The sequence below is a fragment of the Cajanus cajan genome, chromosome 7 (genome assembly GCF_000230855.2).
Source record: "Cajanus cajan strain Asha chromosome 7, NIPB_CcT2T_4, whole genome shotgun sequence".
NCBI lineage: Eukaryota > Viridiplantae > Streptophyta > Magnoliopsida > Fabales > Fabaceae > Cajanus > Cajanus cajan.
Genome location: NC_138523.1, coordinates 10,620,672 through 10,645,562, shown reverse-complemented (window position 1 = coordinate 10,645,562; position 24,891 = coordinate 10,620,672). Strand labels below are relative to the sequence as shown.

The following is a 24,891-nucleotide window of genomic DNA, read 5'->3' as shown; positions in this document are numbered from 1 at the left end:
CGGCTGACAAGTAAAGGAGTTGACCCAATTGTCCGGGTGATGTGCCGACCTTCTGACTTGTAATGTCTTCCGGTGGAAAATTGTTGAGTAGCCTCTCCAGGTTGTTGCATACCTTGGCGCTTCTGACAACCTCGGTAGCTAAGTTTAACACCAACGTGCCTCTGACGACGCTGATGGCTGAGTATTGTCTCTCCAGACCTTGAGTATTGTCTCTCCAGACCTCGAGTACTGTCTCTCCAGACTTTGTTTGAGTATTGTCTCTCCAGACTTTATTTGAGTATCGTCTCTCCAGACTCTGAGTACTGTCTCTCCAGACTTCGAGTACTGTCTCTCCAGACTTCGAGTACTGTCTCTCCAGACTTTGTTTGAGTACTGTCTCTCCAGACCTTGTTTGAGTATTGTCTCTCCAGACCTTGTTTGAGTATTGTCTCTCCAGACCTTGTTTGAGTATTGTCTCTCCAGACTTTGTTTGAGTATTGTCTCTCCAGACCTTGTTTGAGTATTGTCTCTCCAGACCTTGTTTGAGTATCGTCTCTCCAGACTTTGCCTCTCAAAGATGAGGTAGTTGAGTATAGTTTGTCTCCACAGTCCACAATGCTGCTTCGACGGTTTGTTTTTCTGATTTTGTGCCGCTGAGGGCTGGATAACGCAGGGATCCGTCTAGGGGATGTGCAGTCATTCATAGGTTCTTGTGTCCCAACTTGCATTGCTTAGTTGGTACCCATGGGAATTTTTGACTCCTTGGGGTGTAGACACAGATGCTCTCTGAGTTGAGCGATGCCTTATGTTTGGCTGACGTCCTTTTGACGTGAGTGGAGTATCCCGGTTATCCTTATTCGGGTGTCTCTCTTTGATTTTCTGATTGTGTTGCCTCTGTGTAGGCTGTTATCCACTGGGGGATTTTGTCGTTGATTTTGATTAGCCTCTTCTGTTAGGCGTATCGGCTTGACGTTCGATGTTTGGCTAAGAGCCGGATTCCACTTGGGGAATACTTATTGATATTTTTGATTTTCTTCTCCTTTTTGCAGGGATGCCTCTTGAGTAGGCGATTGGGGATTTGGGGATCTTATTGTGTCCCAGAGTATTATTTAGGAAGCCTCTACAGGCTTAGCCTCGCTCAGTGCTTTGAGTCGGAGAGCTATCTTCCACCGAGGAAGTGTTAAGTCCTTTGACTTGTATATACTGTTTGGATGATCGCACTTCCATTGGGGATTGCGTCGATTTTGCTTTGATAGCTCTCGCTGGGGATTTTTCCGTGAGCTTGAGCTGAGGTTCCCTCTGGGGAGTATTATTTCTGCGAGCCTCTCCAGGCTCAGTTATTCTGCATACTGTGGAGGATATGGAGTATTATTTTGGTAAGCCTCTCCAGGCTTAGTTATTTGGTACAGATTGTTTGTTGGATTTTCTATATCCTTGCCTTTTTTATTTTCGGCTTTTTCTGTATTTTGCCTTTTCTTCTGATTTTGGCTTTTTCTGTATTTTGCCTTTTTTATGTTTTTGGCTTTTGCTGTACAGAAATTAAAAGTGTTAAAGAAATTAGATTTATGAGAGAGTATTATTTCGGCAAGCCTCTCCAGGCTCAGTTATTTTGTAGGAGTATTATTTCGGCAAGCCTCTCCAGGCTCAATTATCCTGTGGGAGTATTGTTTCGGCAAGCCTCTCCAGGCTCAATTATTCTGTACGAGTATTATTTCGGCAAGCCTCTCCAGGCTCAATTATTCTGAGAGTATTATTTCGGCGAGCCTCTCCAGGCTCAGTTATTTTGAGAGTATTCTTTCGGCAAGCCTCTCCAGGCTCAGTTATTCTGTATGATGCTGTTGATTTTCTGAATCTTTGTATTTTGCTTGCTGCTGTCATACACAAGCAATTTTCTATTTTTCTATTTTATGCGGTTGCCTCATGATAAGGTCTTTGAATGTGCAACTAATGTGTGTGTGATGCACAAATGCAATACAATTTTTTACTTTTGTTCATTTATTTAGAAAAGTGAGTGGCTCTCCCTATCCTCTTCTTCTTGGAGGACTTTCTGTCATTGACGCGAGGGAGTATTTTTGTGAGCCTTTATGCAGGAGATTATGGATTTTACAGGAACCCCTCCAATTTTCTTTTATTGACCGATTATTAAGAGTTTCGTACAATTTTATGAAAAACCAATTCAGAGGCATAATCACATGGTCAAGAAAGAAAAGAAACAAATGGATATTTTTATTGATATTCACAAGTGTTTTTACAGAAAGATATACAGAAGGAAATTTCTGAAGAATGGCTGGCCAGGGTAGGCTATATACTTTGGGCTTAACAATTATATCTGTAATTGTTGCTCTTTACGTTCTCCTAATTGCTTCGGCCTGAGCCAGGAGTGTAGATGCTGCAAGATGCTTGCTTCTAGAAGATAATCACTTGAACCGCCTTTCGGTTTTCGGTTTAAGCGATCGTTGCTTGCTTTGCTTTTACATCTTATTCTTTTGCCCCTAACTTTTGCTTAGGACGTATCCTAACGGGGTAAATTTGCCTTTGTTTTGCCTAGTACCCTTGTACTGGCAGGCTTTTTATTTTGCCCTAACTTTTGCCTAGGACGCCCTTTTTGGGTTTTCATCCTAGCGGGCCTATGCAAGCAACGTCTTCAAGCATAGTACTTCTTTACCACGTCAGTGTTGACTAAGTATCGAAGTTCTTCTCCATCCATGTTTGTGAGGATCAATGCTCCTCCTGAGAAGGCTCGTTTTCCCACGTATGGTCCTCCGTGATTTGGGGCATACTTTCCGATTTTGTCCTTTTGAGTTGGTAGTAATTTCTTCATTACCAACTCTCCCTCATGGTAGACTCGAGGGTGGACTTTCTTGTCAAAAGCCTTTTTGATCTTCCTCTGATAGGCTTGACCATGGCATATGGTGTTCAGCCGTTTCTTTTTTGATAGGGTTCAACTGGTCATATTGGCTTTGAACCCATTCTGCCTCGGAAAGTTTTGTTTCCATGATTACCCTTAGATAGAATATCTCGACTTCGATGGGTAGAACTGCCTCCACCCCATAAACGAGTGAGAATGGAGTAGCTCCTGTAAATGGACGTACTGAAGTCCTATAGCCATGAGGAGCGAAGGGTAACATCTCGTGTCAGTCTTTAAATGAGACAACCGTCTTTTGCACTATTTTTTTGATGTTCTTATTGGTTGCCTCGACTGCCCCATTCATCTTTGGCCGATATGGGGAAGAGTTGTGGTGTTGGATCTTGAATTCTTGGCACAGTTCTTCCACCATTTTGTTGTTCAGATTAGATCCATTATCAGTGATGATTTATTTCTCCATGCTTCCACTAGATTATTCTAAAATCTTTTGGGACAAGAGAGAAAAGAAGGGAAAGATATTTTTGTTTTGAAGTTTGTATTTTAGAGGGGATTATTTTTCAAAAATGGTTTTTGTAAGAATGGATGGCCAAGGTAGGCTTATGTGTTTAGGCTTGCTTGATTAAACACTTATGAAGTTAAGAAAATCTTTGTTTATTGACGTTGTGATTTTGACAACTTGGATAGCTGCTCTTGAACCTTTCTTTTTGAATTCGGTTCATGTTACCATCATGGATTTCTTTTGTTTTTTGATTGTCCTTATTTTTGCCTAAAACACCCTTTTGTGGCGTTTTAGCGGACCTTTGTTTTTGTTTATTATTGTAACCCTAACTTTTGCCTAGGTCACCCTTTTGTGGGATTCCTAGCGGGTCTTTTTATCTTTAGGATTTCTTTATCCATGATGGCACTTATTGAGGCCAAGAAAAGGTGCTCCAAGTTGACACACACACTTCCACATAAAAATGATGTGGGTTTATTATTATTAAGATGATTTTAACCTCATTCATGTTTATTCAAACAGGGTTAAAAAAAATGTGGTTTAGAATTTTATTATAAGCAAGAAAAGAAGCAATGAGAAAGAATGATTTTATTATAATCATAGTGGAAGCATGTGTCCTTATTTCATCACTGATATGGGTCCCAATGTTGACCTCTTTTATCTTTCGGCCATGCCCCAAATTCACGGTTTCGAATTTCTCTTGACGAGCTTCTTGATCTAGCAATCTTTGCAGATCCGGAGAAATGGTCTCCTCATCACTGTCCAACTCAACCCTTTCACCTTCGGATCCCGGTTAGAGCGAACAATTACAGACACAATTATTTTATTGGTTCTGTTTAGGTTTAGAATTTATTAATATTGATGAGGAAAGAGAGAAAAGAACAAAAGAGAGTGATGTGTGAAATGCCTCTTTATTGATATATGTAAAATGTACAAAAACCCTTATTTACATGAAAAGGTTCTCATGATCTCGGGTACTGATCATGAGTCCCTAAAAGAGAAGAAAAATATGAAGGGGCCCTATTGTGGCTTGCCATTCTCTACTCCTGCTTTGGTAGAGGATTCTTGCTCACGTCGGGCGCTGTCGAATCGAAGGTGACCCACCCAGCATCAATAAGGTTTTGGACCTTGTATTTGAGAGCTAGGCATCTCTCTGTTGAATGCCCTGGTGCCCCCGAATGGTATAAACATTTGTCTTGTGGCTTGTACCAATCGGGGTAAGGTGGGTCGATCTTCCTTGGTGGAACATGAGCTAGAAGTTTGGCTTCTACTAGCTTCGGAAGGAGATCGCTATAAGTGGTCGGAAGTTTATCAAACTTCTTCACAGGGATGAATTGCGATCTTCCTGACTTCGAAGTGGAAGAAGCCGAGGATATGGTTATAGCATTGACTCCTCCCTCATTCTTCTTCCTGAAGGTCTTCTTAGCCTCGAATGATTGGGAAGGCTTAGCTAGCTTCCCACTTTTCAATCCTTGTTCCACTCTCTCCCCAATAGTGATGATGTCCGAGAAGAGTGTCGTTGTGTTCCCTATCATTTTATCGTAATAGGGACCAGTCAACGAGTTGATGAATAAGGACACCATCTCCTTATCTGACAGCGGGGGCTCTATCTGTGCCGCCAACTCCCTCCATCGTTGGGCGTACGCCTTGAAGGATTCATCATTTGTCTTACTCAAGGCTTGAAGATCTGACCTATCAGGTGTTAGGTCGATGTTGTATTTGTAGCGCTTGAGAAAGGCGTCGGCCAACTGCCTCCATGTACATACTTGATTTCCATCTAGCTGCATATACCAGTTGAGTGCAGTTTCAGCCAAGCTCTCTTGAAAGCAATGAATCAAGAGCTTTTCGTTTGTGGCATATGCAGCCATCTTTCGGCAGTACATGGTGAGATGACTCTTGGGGCAAGTCGATCCCACGTATCTCGGGAAATCTGGCACTTTAAATTTGGGAGGGAATTGAATATCCCTCACTAAGCACATGTCGGCGGCATCTTTGATATCAAAATCATGCCCCTCCATAGCCCTTAGCCGATCCTCTAGGGCGTGGAATTGTTCTTTTGAAACCTCGGGCTCTTTGATCATAATTCCAGCCCCAAGAGGTATGGCATGTGGAGGATCTTCTTCATGCTCCTCCTCCTCTCCCTCATGATGGGACCCATGGTCACTGTGATGAGATCCATGAATGTTATGGTGACGCATGAGTTCCAACATTTGCGCCATCTGCTCTTTGAGCTGTGAAAGCTCGGTCGTGAGCTTCTTGTTTTGTTCCTCTAGCGCTTCCATTTTCTTGATTTTCTTTGCGCGTGTGAGGACAGAGAGATGACCAGCCACTTTCTAAAATGAATGTTTATTCTAATTAGCTTATTTATGATATGAATACACTCTTGATGTGAGCTTGATAATCTTTCATCTTTGAGGGGCTGCCTTTTTAAGATGAAAGTTTATCACCCTCCCTAGACTATTATCTCTCCACAACGGAGAATCTCAATAGCCACGGGTCTCTTTTACTCACATCGAGAGGGTATTAGTGAACCTATAAATGATGATGAGGATGCATGAGGTTTTATTGATAATGATGCCTATGCTCCTTACTTTTATTATATTTTCACACATTGGTTTTTCCTCTCATGTCATGACATTTTCATGCATGGGGATTATTCTTAGACCTTATCACGAGGTTATTTATTAATGCACAAACAATTGCACATAAGCATTTACACAAACAATTCACTCATCCACGAACAGTCACGAGCGAATCACGAGGTAGGGGTCTCCTGCAGAAAAGTGCATATTCAAGGAGGATCTAACTGTTCTCACTTGGTCAAAGGCCCCCAAGGTGCCCCCATTATAGGGACCCAATTCCTCTCGTCGTGGGTCGATGGAAAGTTCCAACGCACCGTCGGACTTAAGTTCATGGTTATCACCTTGAGTGATGCTTTCCGACAACGGTCTACGGGCACCTATAGACCCATTCGACAACCGGCCGTACTAACATCCACTCCCTATGGTTAATCACTCATGCCCCCGGGTATAGAGGGAACTGTTGTGTGCAAAGGTTTGTGTGCAGTTTTTATTCCAAACAATTGCGTAAATTTAAAAATACAACAGTTATTAAAGCCAAATAGATAAACATGTTTATACAAACAAAGGGGTAATGAAGTAATTTTAACTATTATTTGTTAAAATAATCTGTCACTAAATGGGACTGACTCTCGAAGCTTCCCCAGTGGAGTCGCCATCTGTCGCCACCGGCCCGAAACGGGCTTTCGGCATTCGCGAAGGATGGTTGGACTCGTTTATTTGTTTGAAAAATGTGGATTGCTAGGATGACTTATTCTCAAACTGAGACCTCGTCAAACGAGCAATTTTATTAAAAGGCTCACTAATCCATATTAATCCCAAGCGGGACCCTCCATGGATTAGTGGTTTTCATAAAGGAGGGTTCGTGGAGTCGCCACCAATGTTTTACTCAAAACATTGGAAAAAGGGATAAGGCAATTGATTTAAAAATCAACTTTGGCCACTACAACCAGAGTTGGGTAAGGGAGTCGGTTACGCGTGGGGAAGGTGTTAGCACCCCACAGCGCCCCTTTCGGGTTCCCTATGACAGATTATTTTTAACAGAACAGTATAAAATTACTAAATTACCCCTATTTATTCTAAGCAATTATAAATTGACTATCTACATGATGACAGTTTAAATATTCACACAGAAAGCAGTAAAAGGAAGGATTGAAGGGAAACCTCTTGAAGCGTGCTTTTTATGAAAATGAACTGGGAAGCGTTTTGGCGTTCCCTCGCTCTACAAGCCCGCTCCTCGCTCTCCTAGAACAAAATTTTAACTAAGGGAATCAAAGAGATTTCCCCTCGACTAGGTTCGGATCTCCAAGCTAAGTGCTCGGAATTCCAGAACTTCGTCGGATCGACTCCCAGAGAGATTTCTAGGGCAGAACACTGCTCAAAAACCCCAGAATACTCAAGGAGGGAGTCAAAACTGAGTGAAAAAGTGTGGTAGGACGTCCAAATGGCCTCCTATTTATAGGAATGGGCCTCAATACGGCCTACAGGGGCAATACGGCCGTATTGAAATTTTTGAACTTCAATACGGTCGTATTGAAGTTCAATACGGCCGTATTGAAGTTCAGAAATTTCAATACGGCCGTATTGAATTCAATACGGCTGTATTGAAGCTTCAATACGGCCGTATTGATTTCAGTACGGCCGTATCGAAGTTTCAGAAACTTCAATACGCCGTATTGAGTTCACTGTGGCCATATTGAAGCTTCAATACGGCCGTATTGGGGTTCAGTACGGCCGTATTGGGCTTTTTCCCTCCACTTCTTTATTTTGAGCTATTCTAAGACCTCTAGACCTACAGAGAACCCTCCTAGGGCCTTCGAGGAGTCCTTCTGGCTGATTATCCTTCAGTCTTCGAGAGTCTTCAAGCTTTATTTCCGACCCGGACAATTTTAGGGGTCTACACTTAGTCACTAGGTCAATTCGGCCTACCTTTCTTATCTCCTCCTTAGAGTGAGTTTAGGGATACCTTGAATGGCCTTCACCTCCACTTAGTGAAGAGAGCCAACTAGAACACCCAAAACACCATCCTCCCTTCATTTCTCATATTCGCCCAAGCCATCACCATCTACGCCCACCTTCCTTTTTGCCTCACCCTTGAAGGACATCCACCCCCTAAGGTCACCATCTTGGCCTTGGCAAGGAGCTCCTCTTCACCATTGACGTTTGTTCATCCCCTTGGTGGAAGGAGTCCATCATTTGGTATCTAGAGCTTTGGTTATCTTCAAGGGTAACTAGTGTTCTTTCATTTTCTTTGAGTCTTTATCTTTTGAGTCATTATTTGCGTCATCTTTGGTGTCTTTGTCATCCATGCAAATATTGCTTCAAATATCTCCTCATATTATTCTATGGTTCATTCATTGTTCATGAGCCTCTTTTTGTGCTTTAGGGTTTTTCTTGAGTCTTAGGTTCTTGTATGCCATTTTGCTTTCATTATTGTTTGCTGGAAAAATATTTCAAGAACATCAAGAACATATCATGCATCTCCTTTTGATCCTTTTTACCTTTTAAGTTTTGTCAAATTGTGTTTCTCTCACCCACCTCAAAAAAGACAAATACCTAAATGTATGATGCACCAATTTCATGAATGAAAAAATGAAAAATGTATGATGTATGTGCTTTCCATGGGCTGGCCGAAAATTCCTTGCACCATTTAGAAGTCATTCATGCATGTTGATTAGTCCTTGGCATGCTCCAAATTTGTGTTGAAATCTATGTGTTATATCCTTCCTACACATACATGATTGGCCACCTTTCTATGCACATCATTACATGATTATTCTTTGTCCTTTTATGCACATGTGTGAGTGGTAATTTTTTGTGTGTGAGTGCTGGAATCTTTAAAAAAAATATGCACCAAAAAGAAAATAGTACAAGGCACACTCCACTTACAAAATGCTTCTATACCCACTCATGTGTTGCCGCTTGTCTCTCTATTTTTGACTCCTTACATGTGCTGAATTTTTAATCACCCACAAGTGTAAAAACCAAGCAACATTTAAAAAGAAAATAGAAGAAAAAAATCTGGACAAAATTTTTTTTAAAAAAAAGGTGACCAAAAAGGCCCAAAAAGTAAACAAAAGGACTTGTTGCTAGACTTGTAAACATTGACCTAATTACCCTTGCACATTGGAGTTGGACTTGGACTGAATTTTTGGACCATATTGGACCCTCTTTGAGACACAAAACCGTGGCTGGACCTTTACCAAAAAGGACTTAAGTTTACAATTGCAAAACCTTTAAAGACTTATTCCATTCTAATGCCATTCTAGGATTTTCTCTTTTGAGTGCTAGCCTTTTTAATGTGTCTTAATTTTTGCTTGTCTTCCTTGGAATTCTTATGTTTGTCTCATTAATCTCTCTTTGAGTTTAGCTTTTTAATTGAGCTTTTTCAGTTTTTATTCCTTTGGCCTCCTTCTTGTTCTTGGTTGGTTTGTTGTCTTTGAGTGTAGGTGAAGTGCTATCTCCAAGATACCCTTAACAAAACTTCTTTGGGGGATTGAGTGGAGACTAAATCCGTGAGGTCCCAAGTGCTTTGGAGAAGGATATCATATCTCAAAGAGTGCAAACACCAAAGGAGAAGACTAACTTTGTTTGTTCCTTGTGAAGGGGAGCCAAATTGGAGGAGTTGAAGACCTTTAATTTATTTTCTTTCTTACTTGCTCATTTTGCTCAATTTTTGGCCTCTTGTAATTTGGGCCTTGTTTCTTTATTTTGGTTTGTAATTGGCCATTTTAAACCTCTTCATTTTGGTGGTAGTTTCTTGTAGTTGAAGGTGATTTGAAAACCTTCACCTAGGCATTCGACTAGTATATGCTTTAAGTGTTTTCCTTTTGCATGTTTTAAAGCTTTTAGTAGTATAATTGCTTAGGTCTTTATTTTGCCTCAATTTTCATTTAGAAGGCTTACAATTTCCTACTAAGGGTCCGTGCACACACACACCTTAGTCTTGTGAAAATTATTTTGTGAGAAATGTGTGAAAAGGCATAGTGATTTTTACTTGATAAGGCTTGGTTATTAAGTGATTCCTAGTAGTCCACCTCCCTTTGATAGTTCACTTTGTACACTTAGGTCTTTTCATACCAATCTTGCACCTTGGAAACCTTTTTGTGAAAACCTTTTACCACTCACTCTTTGTGAAAAAAAATTTTCAAACCCTTTTGAAAACAAAATTTGTGAAAACCTTTTCTTGATCAAAGATGAGTGATCATTCTAGTGTTGTAGTACTAGGTCTAGTGTTAGGGATGAAATTAGACAATTGAAAGAATATTTGAGAAAAAAAGAGGAAGAAAATATAAAAAGAGAAGAAGAGTTAAGAAGAAGAGAAAGAGAAAATGAAAAAATTAATGAAGAGATAAAAAGGTTGCTTGCTAGGTTAGTTGTGGGGGGGGAGGCTAGTGGTTCAAGACCAAGAGTCACTTCCCCTAAATCCTCAAAAGGCAAGGGGCATATGATACCCTCAAGTGTTCATGAGGAGGAAGGGCATCATACCCAACCTCCAAGTGATATCTTCTATAGTAGTCCTCACAATGATGATTACTATCAAAGACCCCCAAGGCAACATAGACATAGGGAGTCCTCCAATAAGGAACCTAATATCACTCTTCCCCCATTTCATGGCAAGGATAATGTTGAAAATTATTTGGATTGGGAAACGAAAGTTGAACAATTTTTCTCTTGCCATGGAGTGAGTGAAGATAGGAAGGTTTCTTTAGCAACCCTTAGCTTCCAAGGGCATGCTATGTATTGGTGGACCTCCTTAGAAAAAGAAAGGAGAATAAACCATGAGCTCCCAATCCAATATTGGAATGAGTTCCGTAGTGCCTTAAGAAGGAGGTATATTCCTCCATACTATGACCGAGAGCTTATGGATAAGCTTCAAAGATTGAAACAAGGGTCCTCTAGTATGGAAGAATATAGGCAATCTATGGAGTTGCTCATGATGAGGGTTGGGATTAGGGAGGAAGAGAGGACCACAATCTCTAGATTTCAAAGTGGTCTTAATCTTGAGATAAGAGACAAAGTTGAACTTTTACCTTATAGGGATTTGAATGAACTAGTTCAACTTTGTTTAAGAGTGGAGCATCAACTTAAGAGAAAAACTTTTAGAAAAGACTCCACTCCCTCTTATCCCAAGAGCTTTAAGAAGGAGGACCACTCTTCCCTACCTTATCCCAAAGACGAAAAAGAAAAAGAAAAAAAAAAGAAAAAGAAAAATCATCTTTTAAAGCACCTTCCAAAGAGTCTAAGTCAAGTGAAATCAAGTGCTTTAAGTGTCTTGGAAGAAGACATATTGCTTCTCAATGTCCTACAAAGAAAATTATGGTTTTAAAATCCCCACATCACTATAGTATCCTTGATGAAGCTACTCCTTCTTCCTCTAATAGTGAAAAAGAAGCCATAGATTCCGAGGAAGATATTTTACCTTGTGAAGGAGACTTACTTTTGGTAAGAAGGCTTCTTAACAATCAATCTAGTGACATTGACCAATCTCAAAGAGAGAACTTGTTTCAAACAAAATGCAAGGTCTTAGACAATACTTGTTCTCTCATTGTAGATAGTGCGTCAACTTCCAATTGTTGTAGCACTAGATTGGTTGATAAGTTATCTTTGACTACAAAATCTCATCTTAAACCTTATAGAATGCAATGGATCAATGAGGAGAAAGGTATTGTAGTTAACCAACAAGCAAGCATACCAATCTCCATTGGCAATTATAAATAAGAAGTTTTGTGTGACATAGTGCCATTGGAGGTTAGTCATGTATTACTTGGGAGGCCATGGCAATTTGACAAGCAAACAATCCATGATGGCCTCACCAATAAAATAAGCTTCCAACACTTGGGAAAGAAATTTGTGTGGTTTTCTCTATCACCTTCTCAAGTGAATGAGGACCAACTCAAATTAAAAGCTAAGAAATATGAGGAGGAGAAAAGCAAAAACAAAAGAAAAAAGAAAAGAGAAGAAAAAAAGAATTTTTCCTTTGAAGAAAAAGGGCTAGGTTCAAGAGAACCTTAACCCTTGTACCATCCTCATTCTTTTGGTGCCAAAGAAAGATGACAATGGAGGATGAACACCTTTTATAAAATCCATCATTGCATAAAAGGCACCCAATCCCTAAGATAGATGATTTAGTGAATGAATTACATGGGGTTAATAAATTTTTCAAAAATGGTGATGCCTCTTTGGCTCTCTCCTTCCCTTAGTACTTTCATTCAACAAAATGTGTACTTAAGGATTGCATAGCTAAGTTTTAAGTAGTTTCTATCCCTAGTTGTGGTCTCACATCTCTTAAAGGTACCAATGGAATGATTAAGCTTGAAGATTTGTGGTCAAATCCTTCACAAGAAGGAGGGGATGATGGAGGACCATCCATGGAGCTTCATGTGAGACACATCACTAAGCCAATGGCTAGGAGAGTGGAAGAGGATAGGAAAGTCAAAACCTTAGAAGACATGCTTCTCAAGATTAAAATACACTAATCACTCTCCTAAGCTTTGATAGCCTAGAATTTATCTTTATGCCTATTTTGCCCTTGTCTTTGATTTTCCATTTTTACCCTTGTATTTTGGGGTATCTTAGACATAGGATCTATTCTACTTGTATTTCCAATTTTACCCTTGTATTTTGGGGTATTTTAGTCATAGGATTTATTTTCTTTTATATTTTCCATTTTACCCTTGTATTATGGGGTGCTTTAGATCATTGGTTTTTATTTTTGGGCTAAGGTATTTGATTAGGGTGGGAACAAAACCTAGACATATTTTTTATGACTCTTGGACCTATTTTTTGGTGTTAGAAAGGCTTAGGCCCAAGTGGATGGCAAAGGTTGCATGGTCTTATCATGCACCTAGATGTAGCCTAACTAATCTCAAAGATTCCATCCTTGGCCACCAAGTTGCATCTAGGGTTCATTTGCATTTCATTTGGTGTGCATTTGGATTGTAAATTTTGTCCATGCACTCTCCAAATGCAACCCTAGATGTCTCTCACTCCTATAAATACCCTAGGCTATGCATCATGTAAATACTTTGGATTATATGAATTTGAGTGAGCATTTTTGCCTCAAATCCTCTCCTTAGTCACTAGGTCAATTCATCCTACCTCTCTTATCTCTTCGTTAGAGTGAGTTTAGGGATACCTTGAATGGCCTTCACCTCCACTTAATGAAGAGAGCCAACTAAAACACCCAAAACACCATCCTCCCTTCATTTCTCATATTCGCCCAAGCCATCACCATCAATGCCCACCTTCCTTTTTGCCTCACCCTTGAAGGACATCCACCCCCTAAGGTCACCATCTTGGCCTTGGCAAGGAGCTCCTCTTCACCATTGACGTTTGTTCATCCCCTTGGTGAAAGGAGTCCATCAGTGTTCCCTAATGAGGTGTCTGGGTTGCCTCCTACTAGGGAGATGGAGTTTAGCATTGACTTGGTTCCAGGTGCGGGGCCAGTGTTGGTGGCTCCCTATAGGATGGCCCCAGCTGAGCTGGTTGAGTTGAAAGGTTAGTTAGAGGACCTGTTGGAAAAGCAGTTGGTGCGGCCGAATGTATCGCCATGGGGTGCTCCCGTGTTGTTGGTGAAGAAGAAAGATGGAGGTATTCGACTGTGTGTTGATTATCGGTATTTGACCAGTTGACCATTAAGAACAAATATCCACTTCCCCGGATAGATGACTTAATTGATCAATTGAGGGAAGCATCGGTTTTCTTGAAGATTGACTTGAGGTCAGGTTATCACCAAATCAGGGTGAAGGAGGGTGACATACCGAAGACTACTTTCAGGACTAGGTATGGTCACTACGAGTATGTTGTGATGCCGTTTGTTGTGACCAACGTCCCGGCTGTGTTCATGGATTACATGAACAGGATCTTCCGGCCCTTCTTGGATAAATTTATGGTGGTGTTCATTGACGATATCCTTATTTATTCAAGGACCCCGGAGGAGCACGGAGAGCACTTGAGGTTGGTGCTGGAGATTTTGAAGGCGAAGCAGTTGTACGCTAATCTTTCAAAATGTGAGTTTTGGTTGGATGAAGTGAAGTTCTTGGGACATGTTATTTCAGTTGAGGGGATTGCTGTTAATCCGGCTAAGGTGGAGTCGGTATTGTAGTGGGAGCGTCCAAGAACTGTCACTGACATTCGGAGTTTTGTGGGTCTAGCGGGTTACTATCGAAGGTTTATTGAGGGATTCTCCAAGATAGTAGCGCCTCTAACCCAGTTGACAAGGAAGGAGCAGCCGTTCATTTGGACAGATGCTTGTGAGCGAAGTTTTGATGAGCTGAAAATGAGGTTGACTACTTCTCATGTGCTGGTGTTGCCCGATTCTGGTGAGCCCTTTGATGTGTATTGTGACGCTTCTCACCAGGGTTTGGGGTGTGTGCTGATGTAGAATAGGAAAGTGGTGGCATATGCTTTAAGGCAACTGAAAAACCATGAGAGGAATTATCCTACTCATGACTTGGAGTTGGCAGCAGTTGTTTTTGCCTTGAAGATATGGAGGCATTTTCTATATGGTGCTCGATTTAGCGTCTTCAGTGATCACAAGAGTCTGAAGTACCTGTTTGATCAGAGGGAGCTGAACATGAGGTAGAGGTGGTGGATGGAGTTTCTGAAGGATTATGACTTCCAGTTGATGTATCATCCTGGGAAGGCCAATGTTGTGACAGATGCGCTGAGTAGGAAATCCATCCACATGTCTAGTATGATGGTGAGAGAGCTGGAGCTGGTGGAGGAGTTTAGAGATCTGAACCTTTGTGTGGAGTTAGCTCAGGATCACATTAGTTGTGGGATGATTACCATAACTAGTGAGTTCTTGAGGCAAGTTGGACTGAAGCAGTTGCAAGCTGTTGAGCTAGTGAAACTTCTTGGGTTGCTGGGTACCGAGAAGGCTGTTGGTTTCGAGCTGGGCGGAGATGAAATCTTAAGGTTTAAGGGCAGAATTTTCCTACCTCATGATGCTGAGTTGAAGAGAGCTGTGTTAGAGGAAGGCCACAAGAGTAGACTTAGCATACATCCTGGTATGACTAAGATGTACCAAGACCTCAAGAAGAATTTCTGGTGGTCTAGTATGAAGAGGGAGATAGCTAAATTTGTGGCTGCTTGTCTGACCTGTCAGAAGGCGAAGGTGGAGCATCAGAAGCCGAGTGGTTTGATGCAGCAGATGGAGATTCTGGAATGGAAGTGGGATAGTATCACTATGGACTTCATTGTGGGGTTGCCTAGGTCGGCTAGTAATAGTGATGCTATCTGGGTGATTGTTGATCGGTTGGCCAAGTGTGCACATTTCTTGTATGTCAACATCAAGTGGTCCTTGGAGAAGCTGACACAGTTGTATGTGGGGGAAATAGTACGGTTGCATGGGGTGCCTTCCAGTATTATTTCTGATAGAGATCTGGGGTTCACTTCCAGATTTTGGCAGAGTTTACATCAAGCCTTAGGCACGAAGCTGAAGCTGAGTTCTGCTTATCATCCGTAGATGGATGGTCAGTCAGAGAGGACAGTCCAATCCTTGGAGGATCTGTTGAGGGCATGTGTGTTAGACCACTTAGGAAGCTGGGAGGATGTCCTACCGCTGATTGAGTTCACGTACAATAATAGCTTTCATGCTAGTATTGGGATGGCGCCGTTTGAAGCCTTGTATGGCAGGAGGTGTAGGACTCCTCTATGCTGGTATCAAGATGGTGAGTCAGTGGTTGTGGGACCGGAGCTGATCTACAGACTATTGAGAAGGTGAAGCTGATTCAAGAGAGGATGAAGACTGCTTAGAGTAGGCAGAAATCTTATGGTGATAAAAGGCGAAATCCTTTGGAGTTTGCTGAAGGGGAGCATGTGTTTCTGAAGGTGACCCCAACCTCTGGTGTGGGTAGAGCGCTGAAGGTAAGGAAGTTGACACCGAAGTTTGTTGGTCCCTATCAGATCATATAACATGTGGCTCCGGTTGCATATCGGTTGGCTTTGCCACCATCTCTTTCAGACCTACACGATGTATTTCATGTATCTCAGCTGAGGAAGTATGTTCATGACCCCGATCATGTGGTTGAGTTGGATGATGTGCGGGTGAAGGAAAATCTGACGTTTGAGAAGTTTTCGGTAGCTGTGGTTGATCACAAGCTGAAAGAGCTGAGGGGCAAGTCCATTACTCTGGTGAAGGTGTTGTGGGATGCAGCTACTGGTGAGGCTACTTGGGAGGTGGAGCAGCAATGCCAGGAGCAATTTTCGTTTCTTTTCCCAAGTAAGTTTATTTTCGGGGACTAAAACTCCTGTTGTTGGGGTGGCTGTGAGACCCCCAGACAGACTTTCTTCCTTTCCCCAACTCTCTTTCTCTCTAAACTCTCATTGCTCACTCTTTTCTTCCATCAATTTTTGATTTCTTGTGGTGATCTAGGTGTTGACTAGAGCTGATTGAGTGTGCCAGACAGATTTCCTTTCTTTCTTGTTGAGCTTCTTCTCCGCTCGTTCAAGCTTCTTCTCCTTTCTTCTTCCCGGGGCTCGGAATCTTTGCATCGAGGTAAGGGAAGCTAGGATTCATGCTGGTTGTCTGGAAATGAGTTTAGAACTCATGGATGGTTTGATGATTTGGTTAAGATTGAAGAAAACTCATTTTTCGAGGTTTGGGTGAAATTTGGGGATTTTTCATTGTTTGTGATTGCATGTGTAAAAAGATGGTATTTTTGAGCTGTTTGATGAAAATGTGGCATTTTGGATGGTTTGCATGTGCTGGAAATGTGGATTTTTGCAGGTTTTGGGCAAGATTTTCGAACTTGGTAAGTTGTTGCTAAGTACCACGCCAGGCGCGTTACCACCAGAGGGCTCCATTTGGGCAAGCCCACTGGGCGCAAGGGTGTGTGCGCCAGGCGAGCTTGAGAATGTGAGCCTCTAGATGGCCCACACCAGGTGTTGCTTGGACCGCGCCAGGCGCGATATCAATGTGTAACATGTTTTTGGGATTTCTAGTGCCGTGCCAGGCACGACCATGTCTCGCTGGGCGTGGGGAATCCTTGGGAGTCTCTGCCAAAGGGGCACCGGGCGCAATTGGCATTGCGCTGAGTGTGAGACATTGGGGAGGTCTCTGCCTTCCCTGCACCGAGCGCGGGTTTGGGCACGCTGGGCGCGTGAGACTCCTTAGAGTCTCTGCCTAGGTTTGCGCTGAGCGCAATTGGTTTTGCGCTAGGCGCGTTTGAGCCTTGGGCTCTCTGGTTAGTCTACGCCGGGCGCGAGTACTCTTGCGCCAGGCGCACTAGTCCCTGGTGCTCCCTAGTTGTGTCACGCCGGGCACGACCATGAGTGCGCCAGGCGCGAATGTGATGTTTTATTATATGACGTTTATGCTGATTAATGTTGTTAATGTTGTATGATGAAAAGTTGAGATGTGTTGTGTGTTGTTTATGCTGAATTATAATGTATAAGTTGTGTTGTATAATATTGAGCTGTGCTGAATGTTGTCATTGCTGATTTGCTGTGTTGTGCTGCATGCTGATATAAACTGTTGTAGGCCGTAAGGCTAAGCTGTTGTAGGCCGTAAGACTGAGCTGTTGTAGGCCGTAAGGCTAAGCTGTTGTAGGCCATAAGGCTGAGCTGTTGTAGGAGATCTCCGAGCTGATATGCGTGACGACGCATTGTGTGTGTATTGCTGTTTATGTTGTCTGATGTGAGTTGTATATGTGATGAGTTGTATGCTGATAGCTGTAGATGTTTACCATTCATGTATTCTTATATATGTATGCCGATTCTTTTCACTAGCTTACCCTTTGTTGTTTCCATGTGGTTTGGACTGCAATGATCATATTATGTATGGGAGCAGAACAAGGATAGGCTGATCCTGAGGCAGGTCTGCAGCTGGCAGATGAAGTGGATGTTTGATGTTTTGTTGTTTTGGCCACTAGTTTGGCTACCTTTGGATGTAGGTATACTCTGATTTTAAGCCCCAGGCTAGATCTTGTGTATATATATTAGTTGCTTATATATATACTTGTCCCTTTCGGTATGGTGCGGTGGTGTTGTTAGCTATGTGTGACGGCCAGGCGGGTCATTACAAATTACATGTGTTAATATTCTAACTTCATTAGTAACTTCTAAGTGAAAAGAAATATTATAAACAAGGGAGACGTGAAATCTAGGGGTGTTTATGAAACGGATCGATTTTTTTTTTTAAAATATAGATTAATATTTTTGAAAATGAATTAGTTTGATATGATACAATTATTCTTTTTTTTTTACTTATATATAAATTTTTTTAAAAATTGAACTAAACTAAATTAATCCACTTTGTAAAAATGAATCAGATAACTAAATATTTTTGTAAAATTAATCAAAATCAATTATCAATCAATTCAGGTTAAATTTAGATTTTTTTTACACTCCAATTAAATCTATTAATTTTTGACAATTCTAGTTATTTGGATTTAGCGGACATTGTTAGGTAGATGGCAGATGAAACTTTAGCAAACCTAATTCTCTACACTCTGATAAAGATCATATGGCTTTAATTTTAAATGAGAAAATATGTGTACCTCAGTTGTCCATTTTTATTTATTTATTTTTTACTGAAGTTGTTCGATTTTCATTGGACAATTCTGGTTGGTTGGTTGTGTAACATTATGAGAATCCGAATTCGAAGAAACTTTAGTAGGTGGTGGCATTTGTTTTGAAATTTGAATATGTAGTGAAACAGTAAAAACAAATAATTAGAAACATTATTGTAAAGAGAATTCATATTTGTATGTCGCACGCGTCTGGGACACATATACGCGTGTTTTGTTTCCCATTAATTGTGTCCCACTAATTAATGCGGTTATTCTTATCAACTAAAAAAGTTAATTTGTTTATAAATTATACGAGTAAAATTATTTTATTCTTACATTATAGTGTTTAATCTGTTTGTGTTCTTAAAAATAAATTAAATTAATGTAGATATATACAAATTTACTTGTGCAATTGATAAACAAATGTAGTTTATACTTTGTCAAATTAACAAAGTTGACTTTAATCCTTATTAAAAATGAAGAATTATAATAATAGCAATAAAATTCAAAGTAAAACGGAAACGGGTGATGATGAAGTTGCGTTTATACTTAACTAAGTTTATAATCTTTTCCATGTGGTTTATATAATATTTCCGAATACCTAAAACTTGGTTGACAAGCTTTTAAAGCAAGAGCAATTTGATTTTGCTTACAAATATTTCTAAATTCAGTTTATGTATCAATTATTTATATATATGTTGTTACTTGCTTTAAATATTTTTAAATTTTCGATCAAAGTTAAATATATTATAATTAAATATAACTATAATTATATTGTTCTAATTTTTATTTCTTCTTTATTGATAATATATACAAATTTTACATGAACAATGGTACTTGGAAATATTTCCTAATCGATGTAGATCCCGGACCTTACGTACAATTTAACATTTTAGTTTTTTTAATGATCAAGTGACACAAAATAGAGGCATGCCAACAAACCATGAATTGTTGCACAAACAAAATTTAATAAAGTCCTTGTACGGTAGTTATGACTTATAATTATTAATTATGTACACTATTTGCTTGACGAGTTTTGTCTTTAAAAATATTGGGTTGGTAAAAAGACGAAAGGGTTGAAACTTGGAAGCATAGGCACGACTTATTCAAGGAAGAATCCAAGAAAAATCTATATTTAGTTATCTACCCAACCCAACTAAGAAATTAAGAAAAGGAAGCTGTCTCTCACGGTTAGTTGGGAACAGGAAAAGGTGCCATGCACTCATCCCTGTCCTTTTTTTTTTTCAGCAAAAAAATTGTATTAATACTTAGGCAGTTAGGCACTATAAGTACTTAGAAATATAATGGTAATTACTACACTTTAACAAATGATAAATAAGAAATGTCAATAAACTCAACCAAGTCTAATAAAAATAAATCAATTACAAAAACAAGTTCTAGGTGAGTTTTGTCATTGACTGAAGGAGTATGAGAAGTCCTTTGTCAATTTTTTTAACCAAGTCCAAGAAAAATACATAATGTCCTGTATCATTTTAAAACTTGATTTTTATGTAAAGATGCATTCCTGTGTCTCCAAATACACCAGATCATAGCACATCAAAGTACTTTCCATCTCTCTCTACAAGTAGTGTTCCAAGATAGCATAGGATAATGATAAAAGTGTAAGCTTGGTGTACCTGGGAGAACAGACTCGACGTCGAACCACCAAAAAACAAGTTTTCCAAACCTTTTGAGCTTCTTTACACCTAAATAGGACGTGAGCTATAGATTCTGTCTCAACTCTACAAGCAAGACACAAAGCGTCCTCTTCCACAAGTTGGATATTCCTCTTGATAAGGTTGTCTCGAGATGGCATCCTGTTTAAGAGGATCCTCCAAATGCAAATAGATACTTTCATAGGTACCTTAGTGTTCCATATATCCACAAAAAGATCTAGATGTTGCGACCCAAAGGTCAAACTAAGAAGCTCTGAGTAAGCCGATTGAACTGAGAAATTGCCCGACACATCACCAAGCCAAAACCAAGTATCTTCCATTGTTCTACTGACAACCACTTCCTCCAAGTCTTTTTGAACTTCTTCAAACATCTCCTTTTCCCACATGAACCAATCTCTCCTCCAAGAAAGATTCCAGTGCCAAGTCATGTCCCTCCAAAAGCCACACTCTGAGATAGTCAGGTCTTTGTTTTCAGAATTTAGAAACAGTCTTGGATATTTCAATTTAAGACTCTCTCCTCTACATCAAGCATCTTCCCACATTTTGAAGCTTTTCCCATCTCCTATTTTCCAAAGAATCAAATTTTTGAACCAAACTTGATCACCATTCAAACCACAAACTTTTTTCAGATCTCTCCACCATATAGAATCAGAATTATTGTTCCGATCTACCAAATGATCTCTCCACCCACCATATTTGGACTCTAATAATGAAGTCCAAAGCATATCTTTTTGATGGAAAACGTTCCAACCCCATTTTGCCAACAAAGCTTCATTAAAAATCTTAATGTTCTTCACTCCTAAACCTCCTTGTTCTTTCGGTTTGCAGACATTTTCCCAACTCATCCAAGCAATCTTCTTAGATTCTCCTTCATTTCCCTATAAGAATCTTCTTTGAATTGATATGATCTTTGTTATCACTTTCTTTGGGATCTTAAAGAAAGACATGAAGAAGACTGGAATGGATGACAAGACTGAGTTAATCAAGCAAACTCTACCACCTATTGATAGATTTCGGTATTTCCATCTAGCAAGCTTCTTTTCCACCTTGTAATAGCCCAAAATCGCTGGGCCAGAGGCCTAATTGATTGCCCGGAATGGGTCGTTTTAAAAGTGAAACGGGCCGTTCCAAAATAAGACAAATGCCCAAAATTGGAGAAGTAGAACGGGCCGTTCTGGTTTGGAGAATGGGTCGTTCTGGCGGGAGAACGGGTCGTTCTGCTGGGATTGAGAACGGGCCGTTCTGGTTTTGGAACGGGTCGTTCCAGTTGAGAATTTTACGTAATTTCGAAGGGTCCAGAACGGCCGTTCCACTTTTGGAACAAGCCGTTCCGGTAGGTGAGCCTGAAATCCTATAAATAGCGCCCCTCACCTCTCATTTTCACACATCTCTCATTCTCTCTTCCTATTATCTTCTGTTCTCTCTTCTTTCCCTCTTCTTCTCTCTGAAGACCAAGGGGCATTTAGAGGATGAGACCAAGAGATTTCTGTTTTAGTTCAACTGTTGTTTATCCAGGTACGGGGGAAAAGGAGATTTATTTATACGCAAAGTTACATGAGGGAATTGGGTAGAAGAGGAAGCTCGTAGGATTATGAGTAATTTTATAATTATTTCTGTTTGGAGAATTATTAGTCTTATGTGATTCTGTATGTATTTAGGACTATGAATATATGATTAATTTGTAAAAATGATGCTCTAGGAGAGAGAACGAAATTATAGAAAAGTGCATGTATGTTAGGTTTTGGAAAAATTGGATTATTTCTGTTTGAGAAATTAATGATACCATTAGATTTTGTATGTGTTGAGGATTAGAAATATATATTTAATTTGTAAGAATAATGATCTGGGAGAGAGAACGAAATTGTAGAAAAGTGTGTGTGAGTTGGGTTTTGGAATAATTGGGGGTTTTACCATTTATGTTAAGATTATATTAATTGGTAATTCCATTGATTATTATATTAATTTATGAATGTTATTGTTATATTACTTGATAAGAATTGATGATTTAGATGTGAATTGCTTGAGGGGTGTGTAAACCCTTATTTTGTTGGACTTATCTGTCGTGTATATGGAATTGTGTATGTGATATGAAATTGAGCTATGAGATGAGATGTTGTATGGATGTGATTATGATTGTGATTGTGGTTCCCCACATCAATGACTAGGGATGGCATGGCCCCTGGGTAAGTGATGCTACAGGGAGGGCGTGACCCAGGCATGATGTGAGATGAGTGAGACAATTAACACGTATCACTTATGTCAGTTGTGGCGTGGCCTTGACATAGTGTTAATTGTAAGAATTGTGTGGATTGTGATGTGATTTTGGTTCTTCACACCTATGACCAGGGGTGAGCACGGCCCAGGATTGTTAGATGGGTATCGTGACCTTGGTTAACATGTCGGGGGTGAGCACGACCCTGGATTAGGGGTAACGTGACCTCGGCACAGTGTTATATCAGGGGTAAGCACGGCCCGAGATTATTACATGGGTATCGTGACCTTGGTTAACATGTCGGGGGTGAGCACGGCCCTGGGTTAGGGGTAACGTGACCTCGGCACAGTGTTATATCAGGAGTGAGCACGGCCTTAGATTGTTACGTGGGTATCGTGACCTTGAATACCATGTCGGGGGTGAGCACGACTCTGGGCTAGATTTGCTATAGGGGAATCGTGACCTTGGCACATTGTTATATCAGGGGTGAGCACGGCCTTAAATTGTTAAATGGGTAACGTGACTTTCGCATAGTGTGAAGTGCAAGATTTGTGATGATTGGTGTGATTGCGAATTACGGCGTGATGATGATGTATGAATGATCGAGTTGTGATATGTTGAAATGTTTATGAATATTTTATTAAGTACAGAGTCATAATGAGACGATATGTTGCATTTTCCTTATGTGCTTTATATATAGATGCTTTCTTTTCTCACCGTACAATTTATGGATATTTTAGGTGAGGAAGATTCGGCTATGAGTGACATCTAGAATGTCAACAGTTTATTTATGGGTATGCTCTGATATTGTGACATCGGGGCAGATAATTTCTAGGACATGAATTGTATTTGTATACGGAGTTGAACCTATTATTTTGAAAACATTTTGTAATCTCTTATGTTTTATTTTCCAAGTTTCATTTCAAAATATTTTGGATATTGAAGAATGTTTCTAAAGGTTTTATGTGAACCCTTTTACCTATTTTGAAAATTTGATTTCCTTAGTTTATCTATATTATTACAATATATGTGTTGGGGTAGTAAGGGTGTCACATTTAGTGGTATCAGAGCAGGTTGATCCAATCGGCCGTGAGTTATGAGTCTATTATGCTTGTTTGGTAGATGAATGATGAGTTGAATTGTGGAACTTATTGATGTACTAATGATGAACGACTATTTTTGTTGTTTATTTAATTGTGTGTACTCTAACAATGTTTTGCTTTATGATGAAGATAATGATAACGATGATGTTTCCCTTGCGTTGTTAGTGTTGTGTTTACACTTATATTGTTTTCTCATAGTTTGGCTAAAAGACATGATATAGCTTAGTTGATGCTATTCAGGATTGCTTATTTGTTTTGATACTTCTTGCTTACGTAAGAAGTAGTGGTTGAGTGGTATCGCTCGTGTTGCGAGCATATGTGCTAGTAGTAGTGGACGAAGCCTTGTGCTAGCTAGCTAGAACTATTAGGACTTTGAAAGTGGGTGAGACATTGATCTGTCGAGTGTATTAAGAGTTTACGATTAGTGGAGTTTTTGAAAGCTATAGTTCTAGTGATTGAATCTAAGAGGCTGTGTGTTGAGCATTAGAGCTTTCAGCGTTCTTGATGAAAGGTCAAAGTGTTGGTAATTTCCTTAAGTTTTGATACTTGCATATTAACCTAGTTAGGAGTTAGGTTGCATGAGGATTTTATTTCAGGTATAAGTCTTTTGTGCTGAATGTGTGAGTTGATTTGGTTTAGAATTGTAGTGAAAAGCTTGGATATGAGTTTAAGGTGGAAAGAAGTGATTTTGGAATGGTTGAGGTATTTTGTGGGATGTTAGTACACTATTGCTGTAATGTGTATAGGATATTTTCGTTGCAGTTTTGTTGTGCCAATATCAGTATAGTATTGATAGATCTAGATTTTATGGTCTTCACAAAAGTTGTAGCCTTGGACATTATCTTTCCAATGAAACTGGAATCAGGTAAAACGGAGGTCTAGACCTCTAGTTATAGCTACTTTGGTGATCAAAGGTCTAACTACAAGTGCCGAATATATCTGCTGTGGTTTTTGAAATTTTTAGCTAAGAAGATGATCTTTTAGAATCTTATGTCTTCATAAGAGTTGTAGCTTATTCTCTTAGCTTTCTTTTGAGATAGGTTTGAGATCATTTGGATGAGTATAAACTCTCTGTGTGTCATTTGCTTTGACAGTTGTTGAAGGTAGGTATATGTTGTCATGATGTTTTTGAGTTGTTAGGCATATCAAGGATAAAAATAGATTTGGATATGATGTTTTGAGGTTTTGTCATTGAGAGGTTGTTTAAGATGATATGATGCTATGTGGTAAGGTTGGTTCATGTACATGCTATATGGTGTAAACGATGATTGATTCGTATATGCTTAGGGATGGTATATATGAAGGTTTAAAGTAGGTATTCTAATATGTTTTGATATGCATGTATGTTGATATGAGGATAGATGACCTTATGGATCAATTAGAGAGCGTTTATGTGTTTAATAAGATTGACCTTAGGGTATGATATCATCATATTAGAGATGAGGATGAAGATGTATCCAAG

General features: G+C 39.9%; 1 protein-coding gene across 1 annotated transcript; it reads right to left on the bottom strand.

The window, feature by feature from the left end:
- Positions 1-19,945: 19,945 nt before the first annotated feature.
- Positions 19,946-20,542, bottom strand: LOC145949814 (uncharacterized). Its single transcript, XM_083060701.1, has 2 exons — positions 20,126-20,542; positions 19,946-20,017 (listed from the first exon to the last, which is right to left on the bottom strand). Exons 1-2 carry the CDS (start codon positions 20,540-20,542, stop codon positions 19,946-19,948), a joined length of 489 nt encoding a protein of 162 aa, XP_082916827.1.
- Between the last annotated feature and the right edge of the window lie 4,349 nt (positions 20,543-24,891).

What these genes read in the sequence shown, in the direction of transcription:
- LOC145949814 (XM_083060701.1), bottom strand. Translation starts at nt 20,542, where the DNA reads ATGACTTGGCACTGGAATCTTTCTTGGAGGAGAGATTGGTTCATGTGG. An exon ending in GGTGTAAAGAAGCTCAAAAG is followed by an intron (nt 20,018 to 20,125) that starts GTTTGGAAAACT and finishes CACTACTTGTAG; the next exon opens with AGAGAGATGGAAAGTACTTT.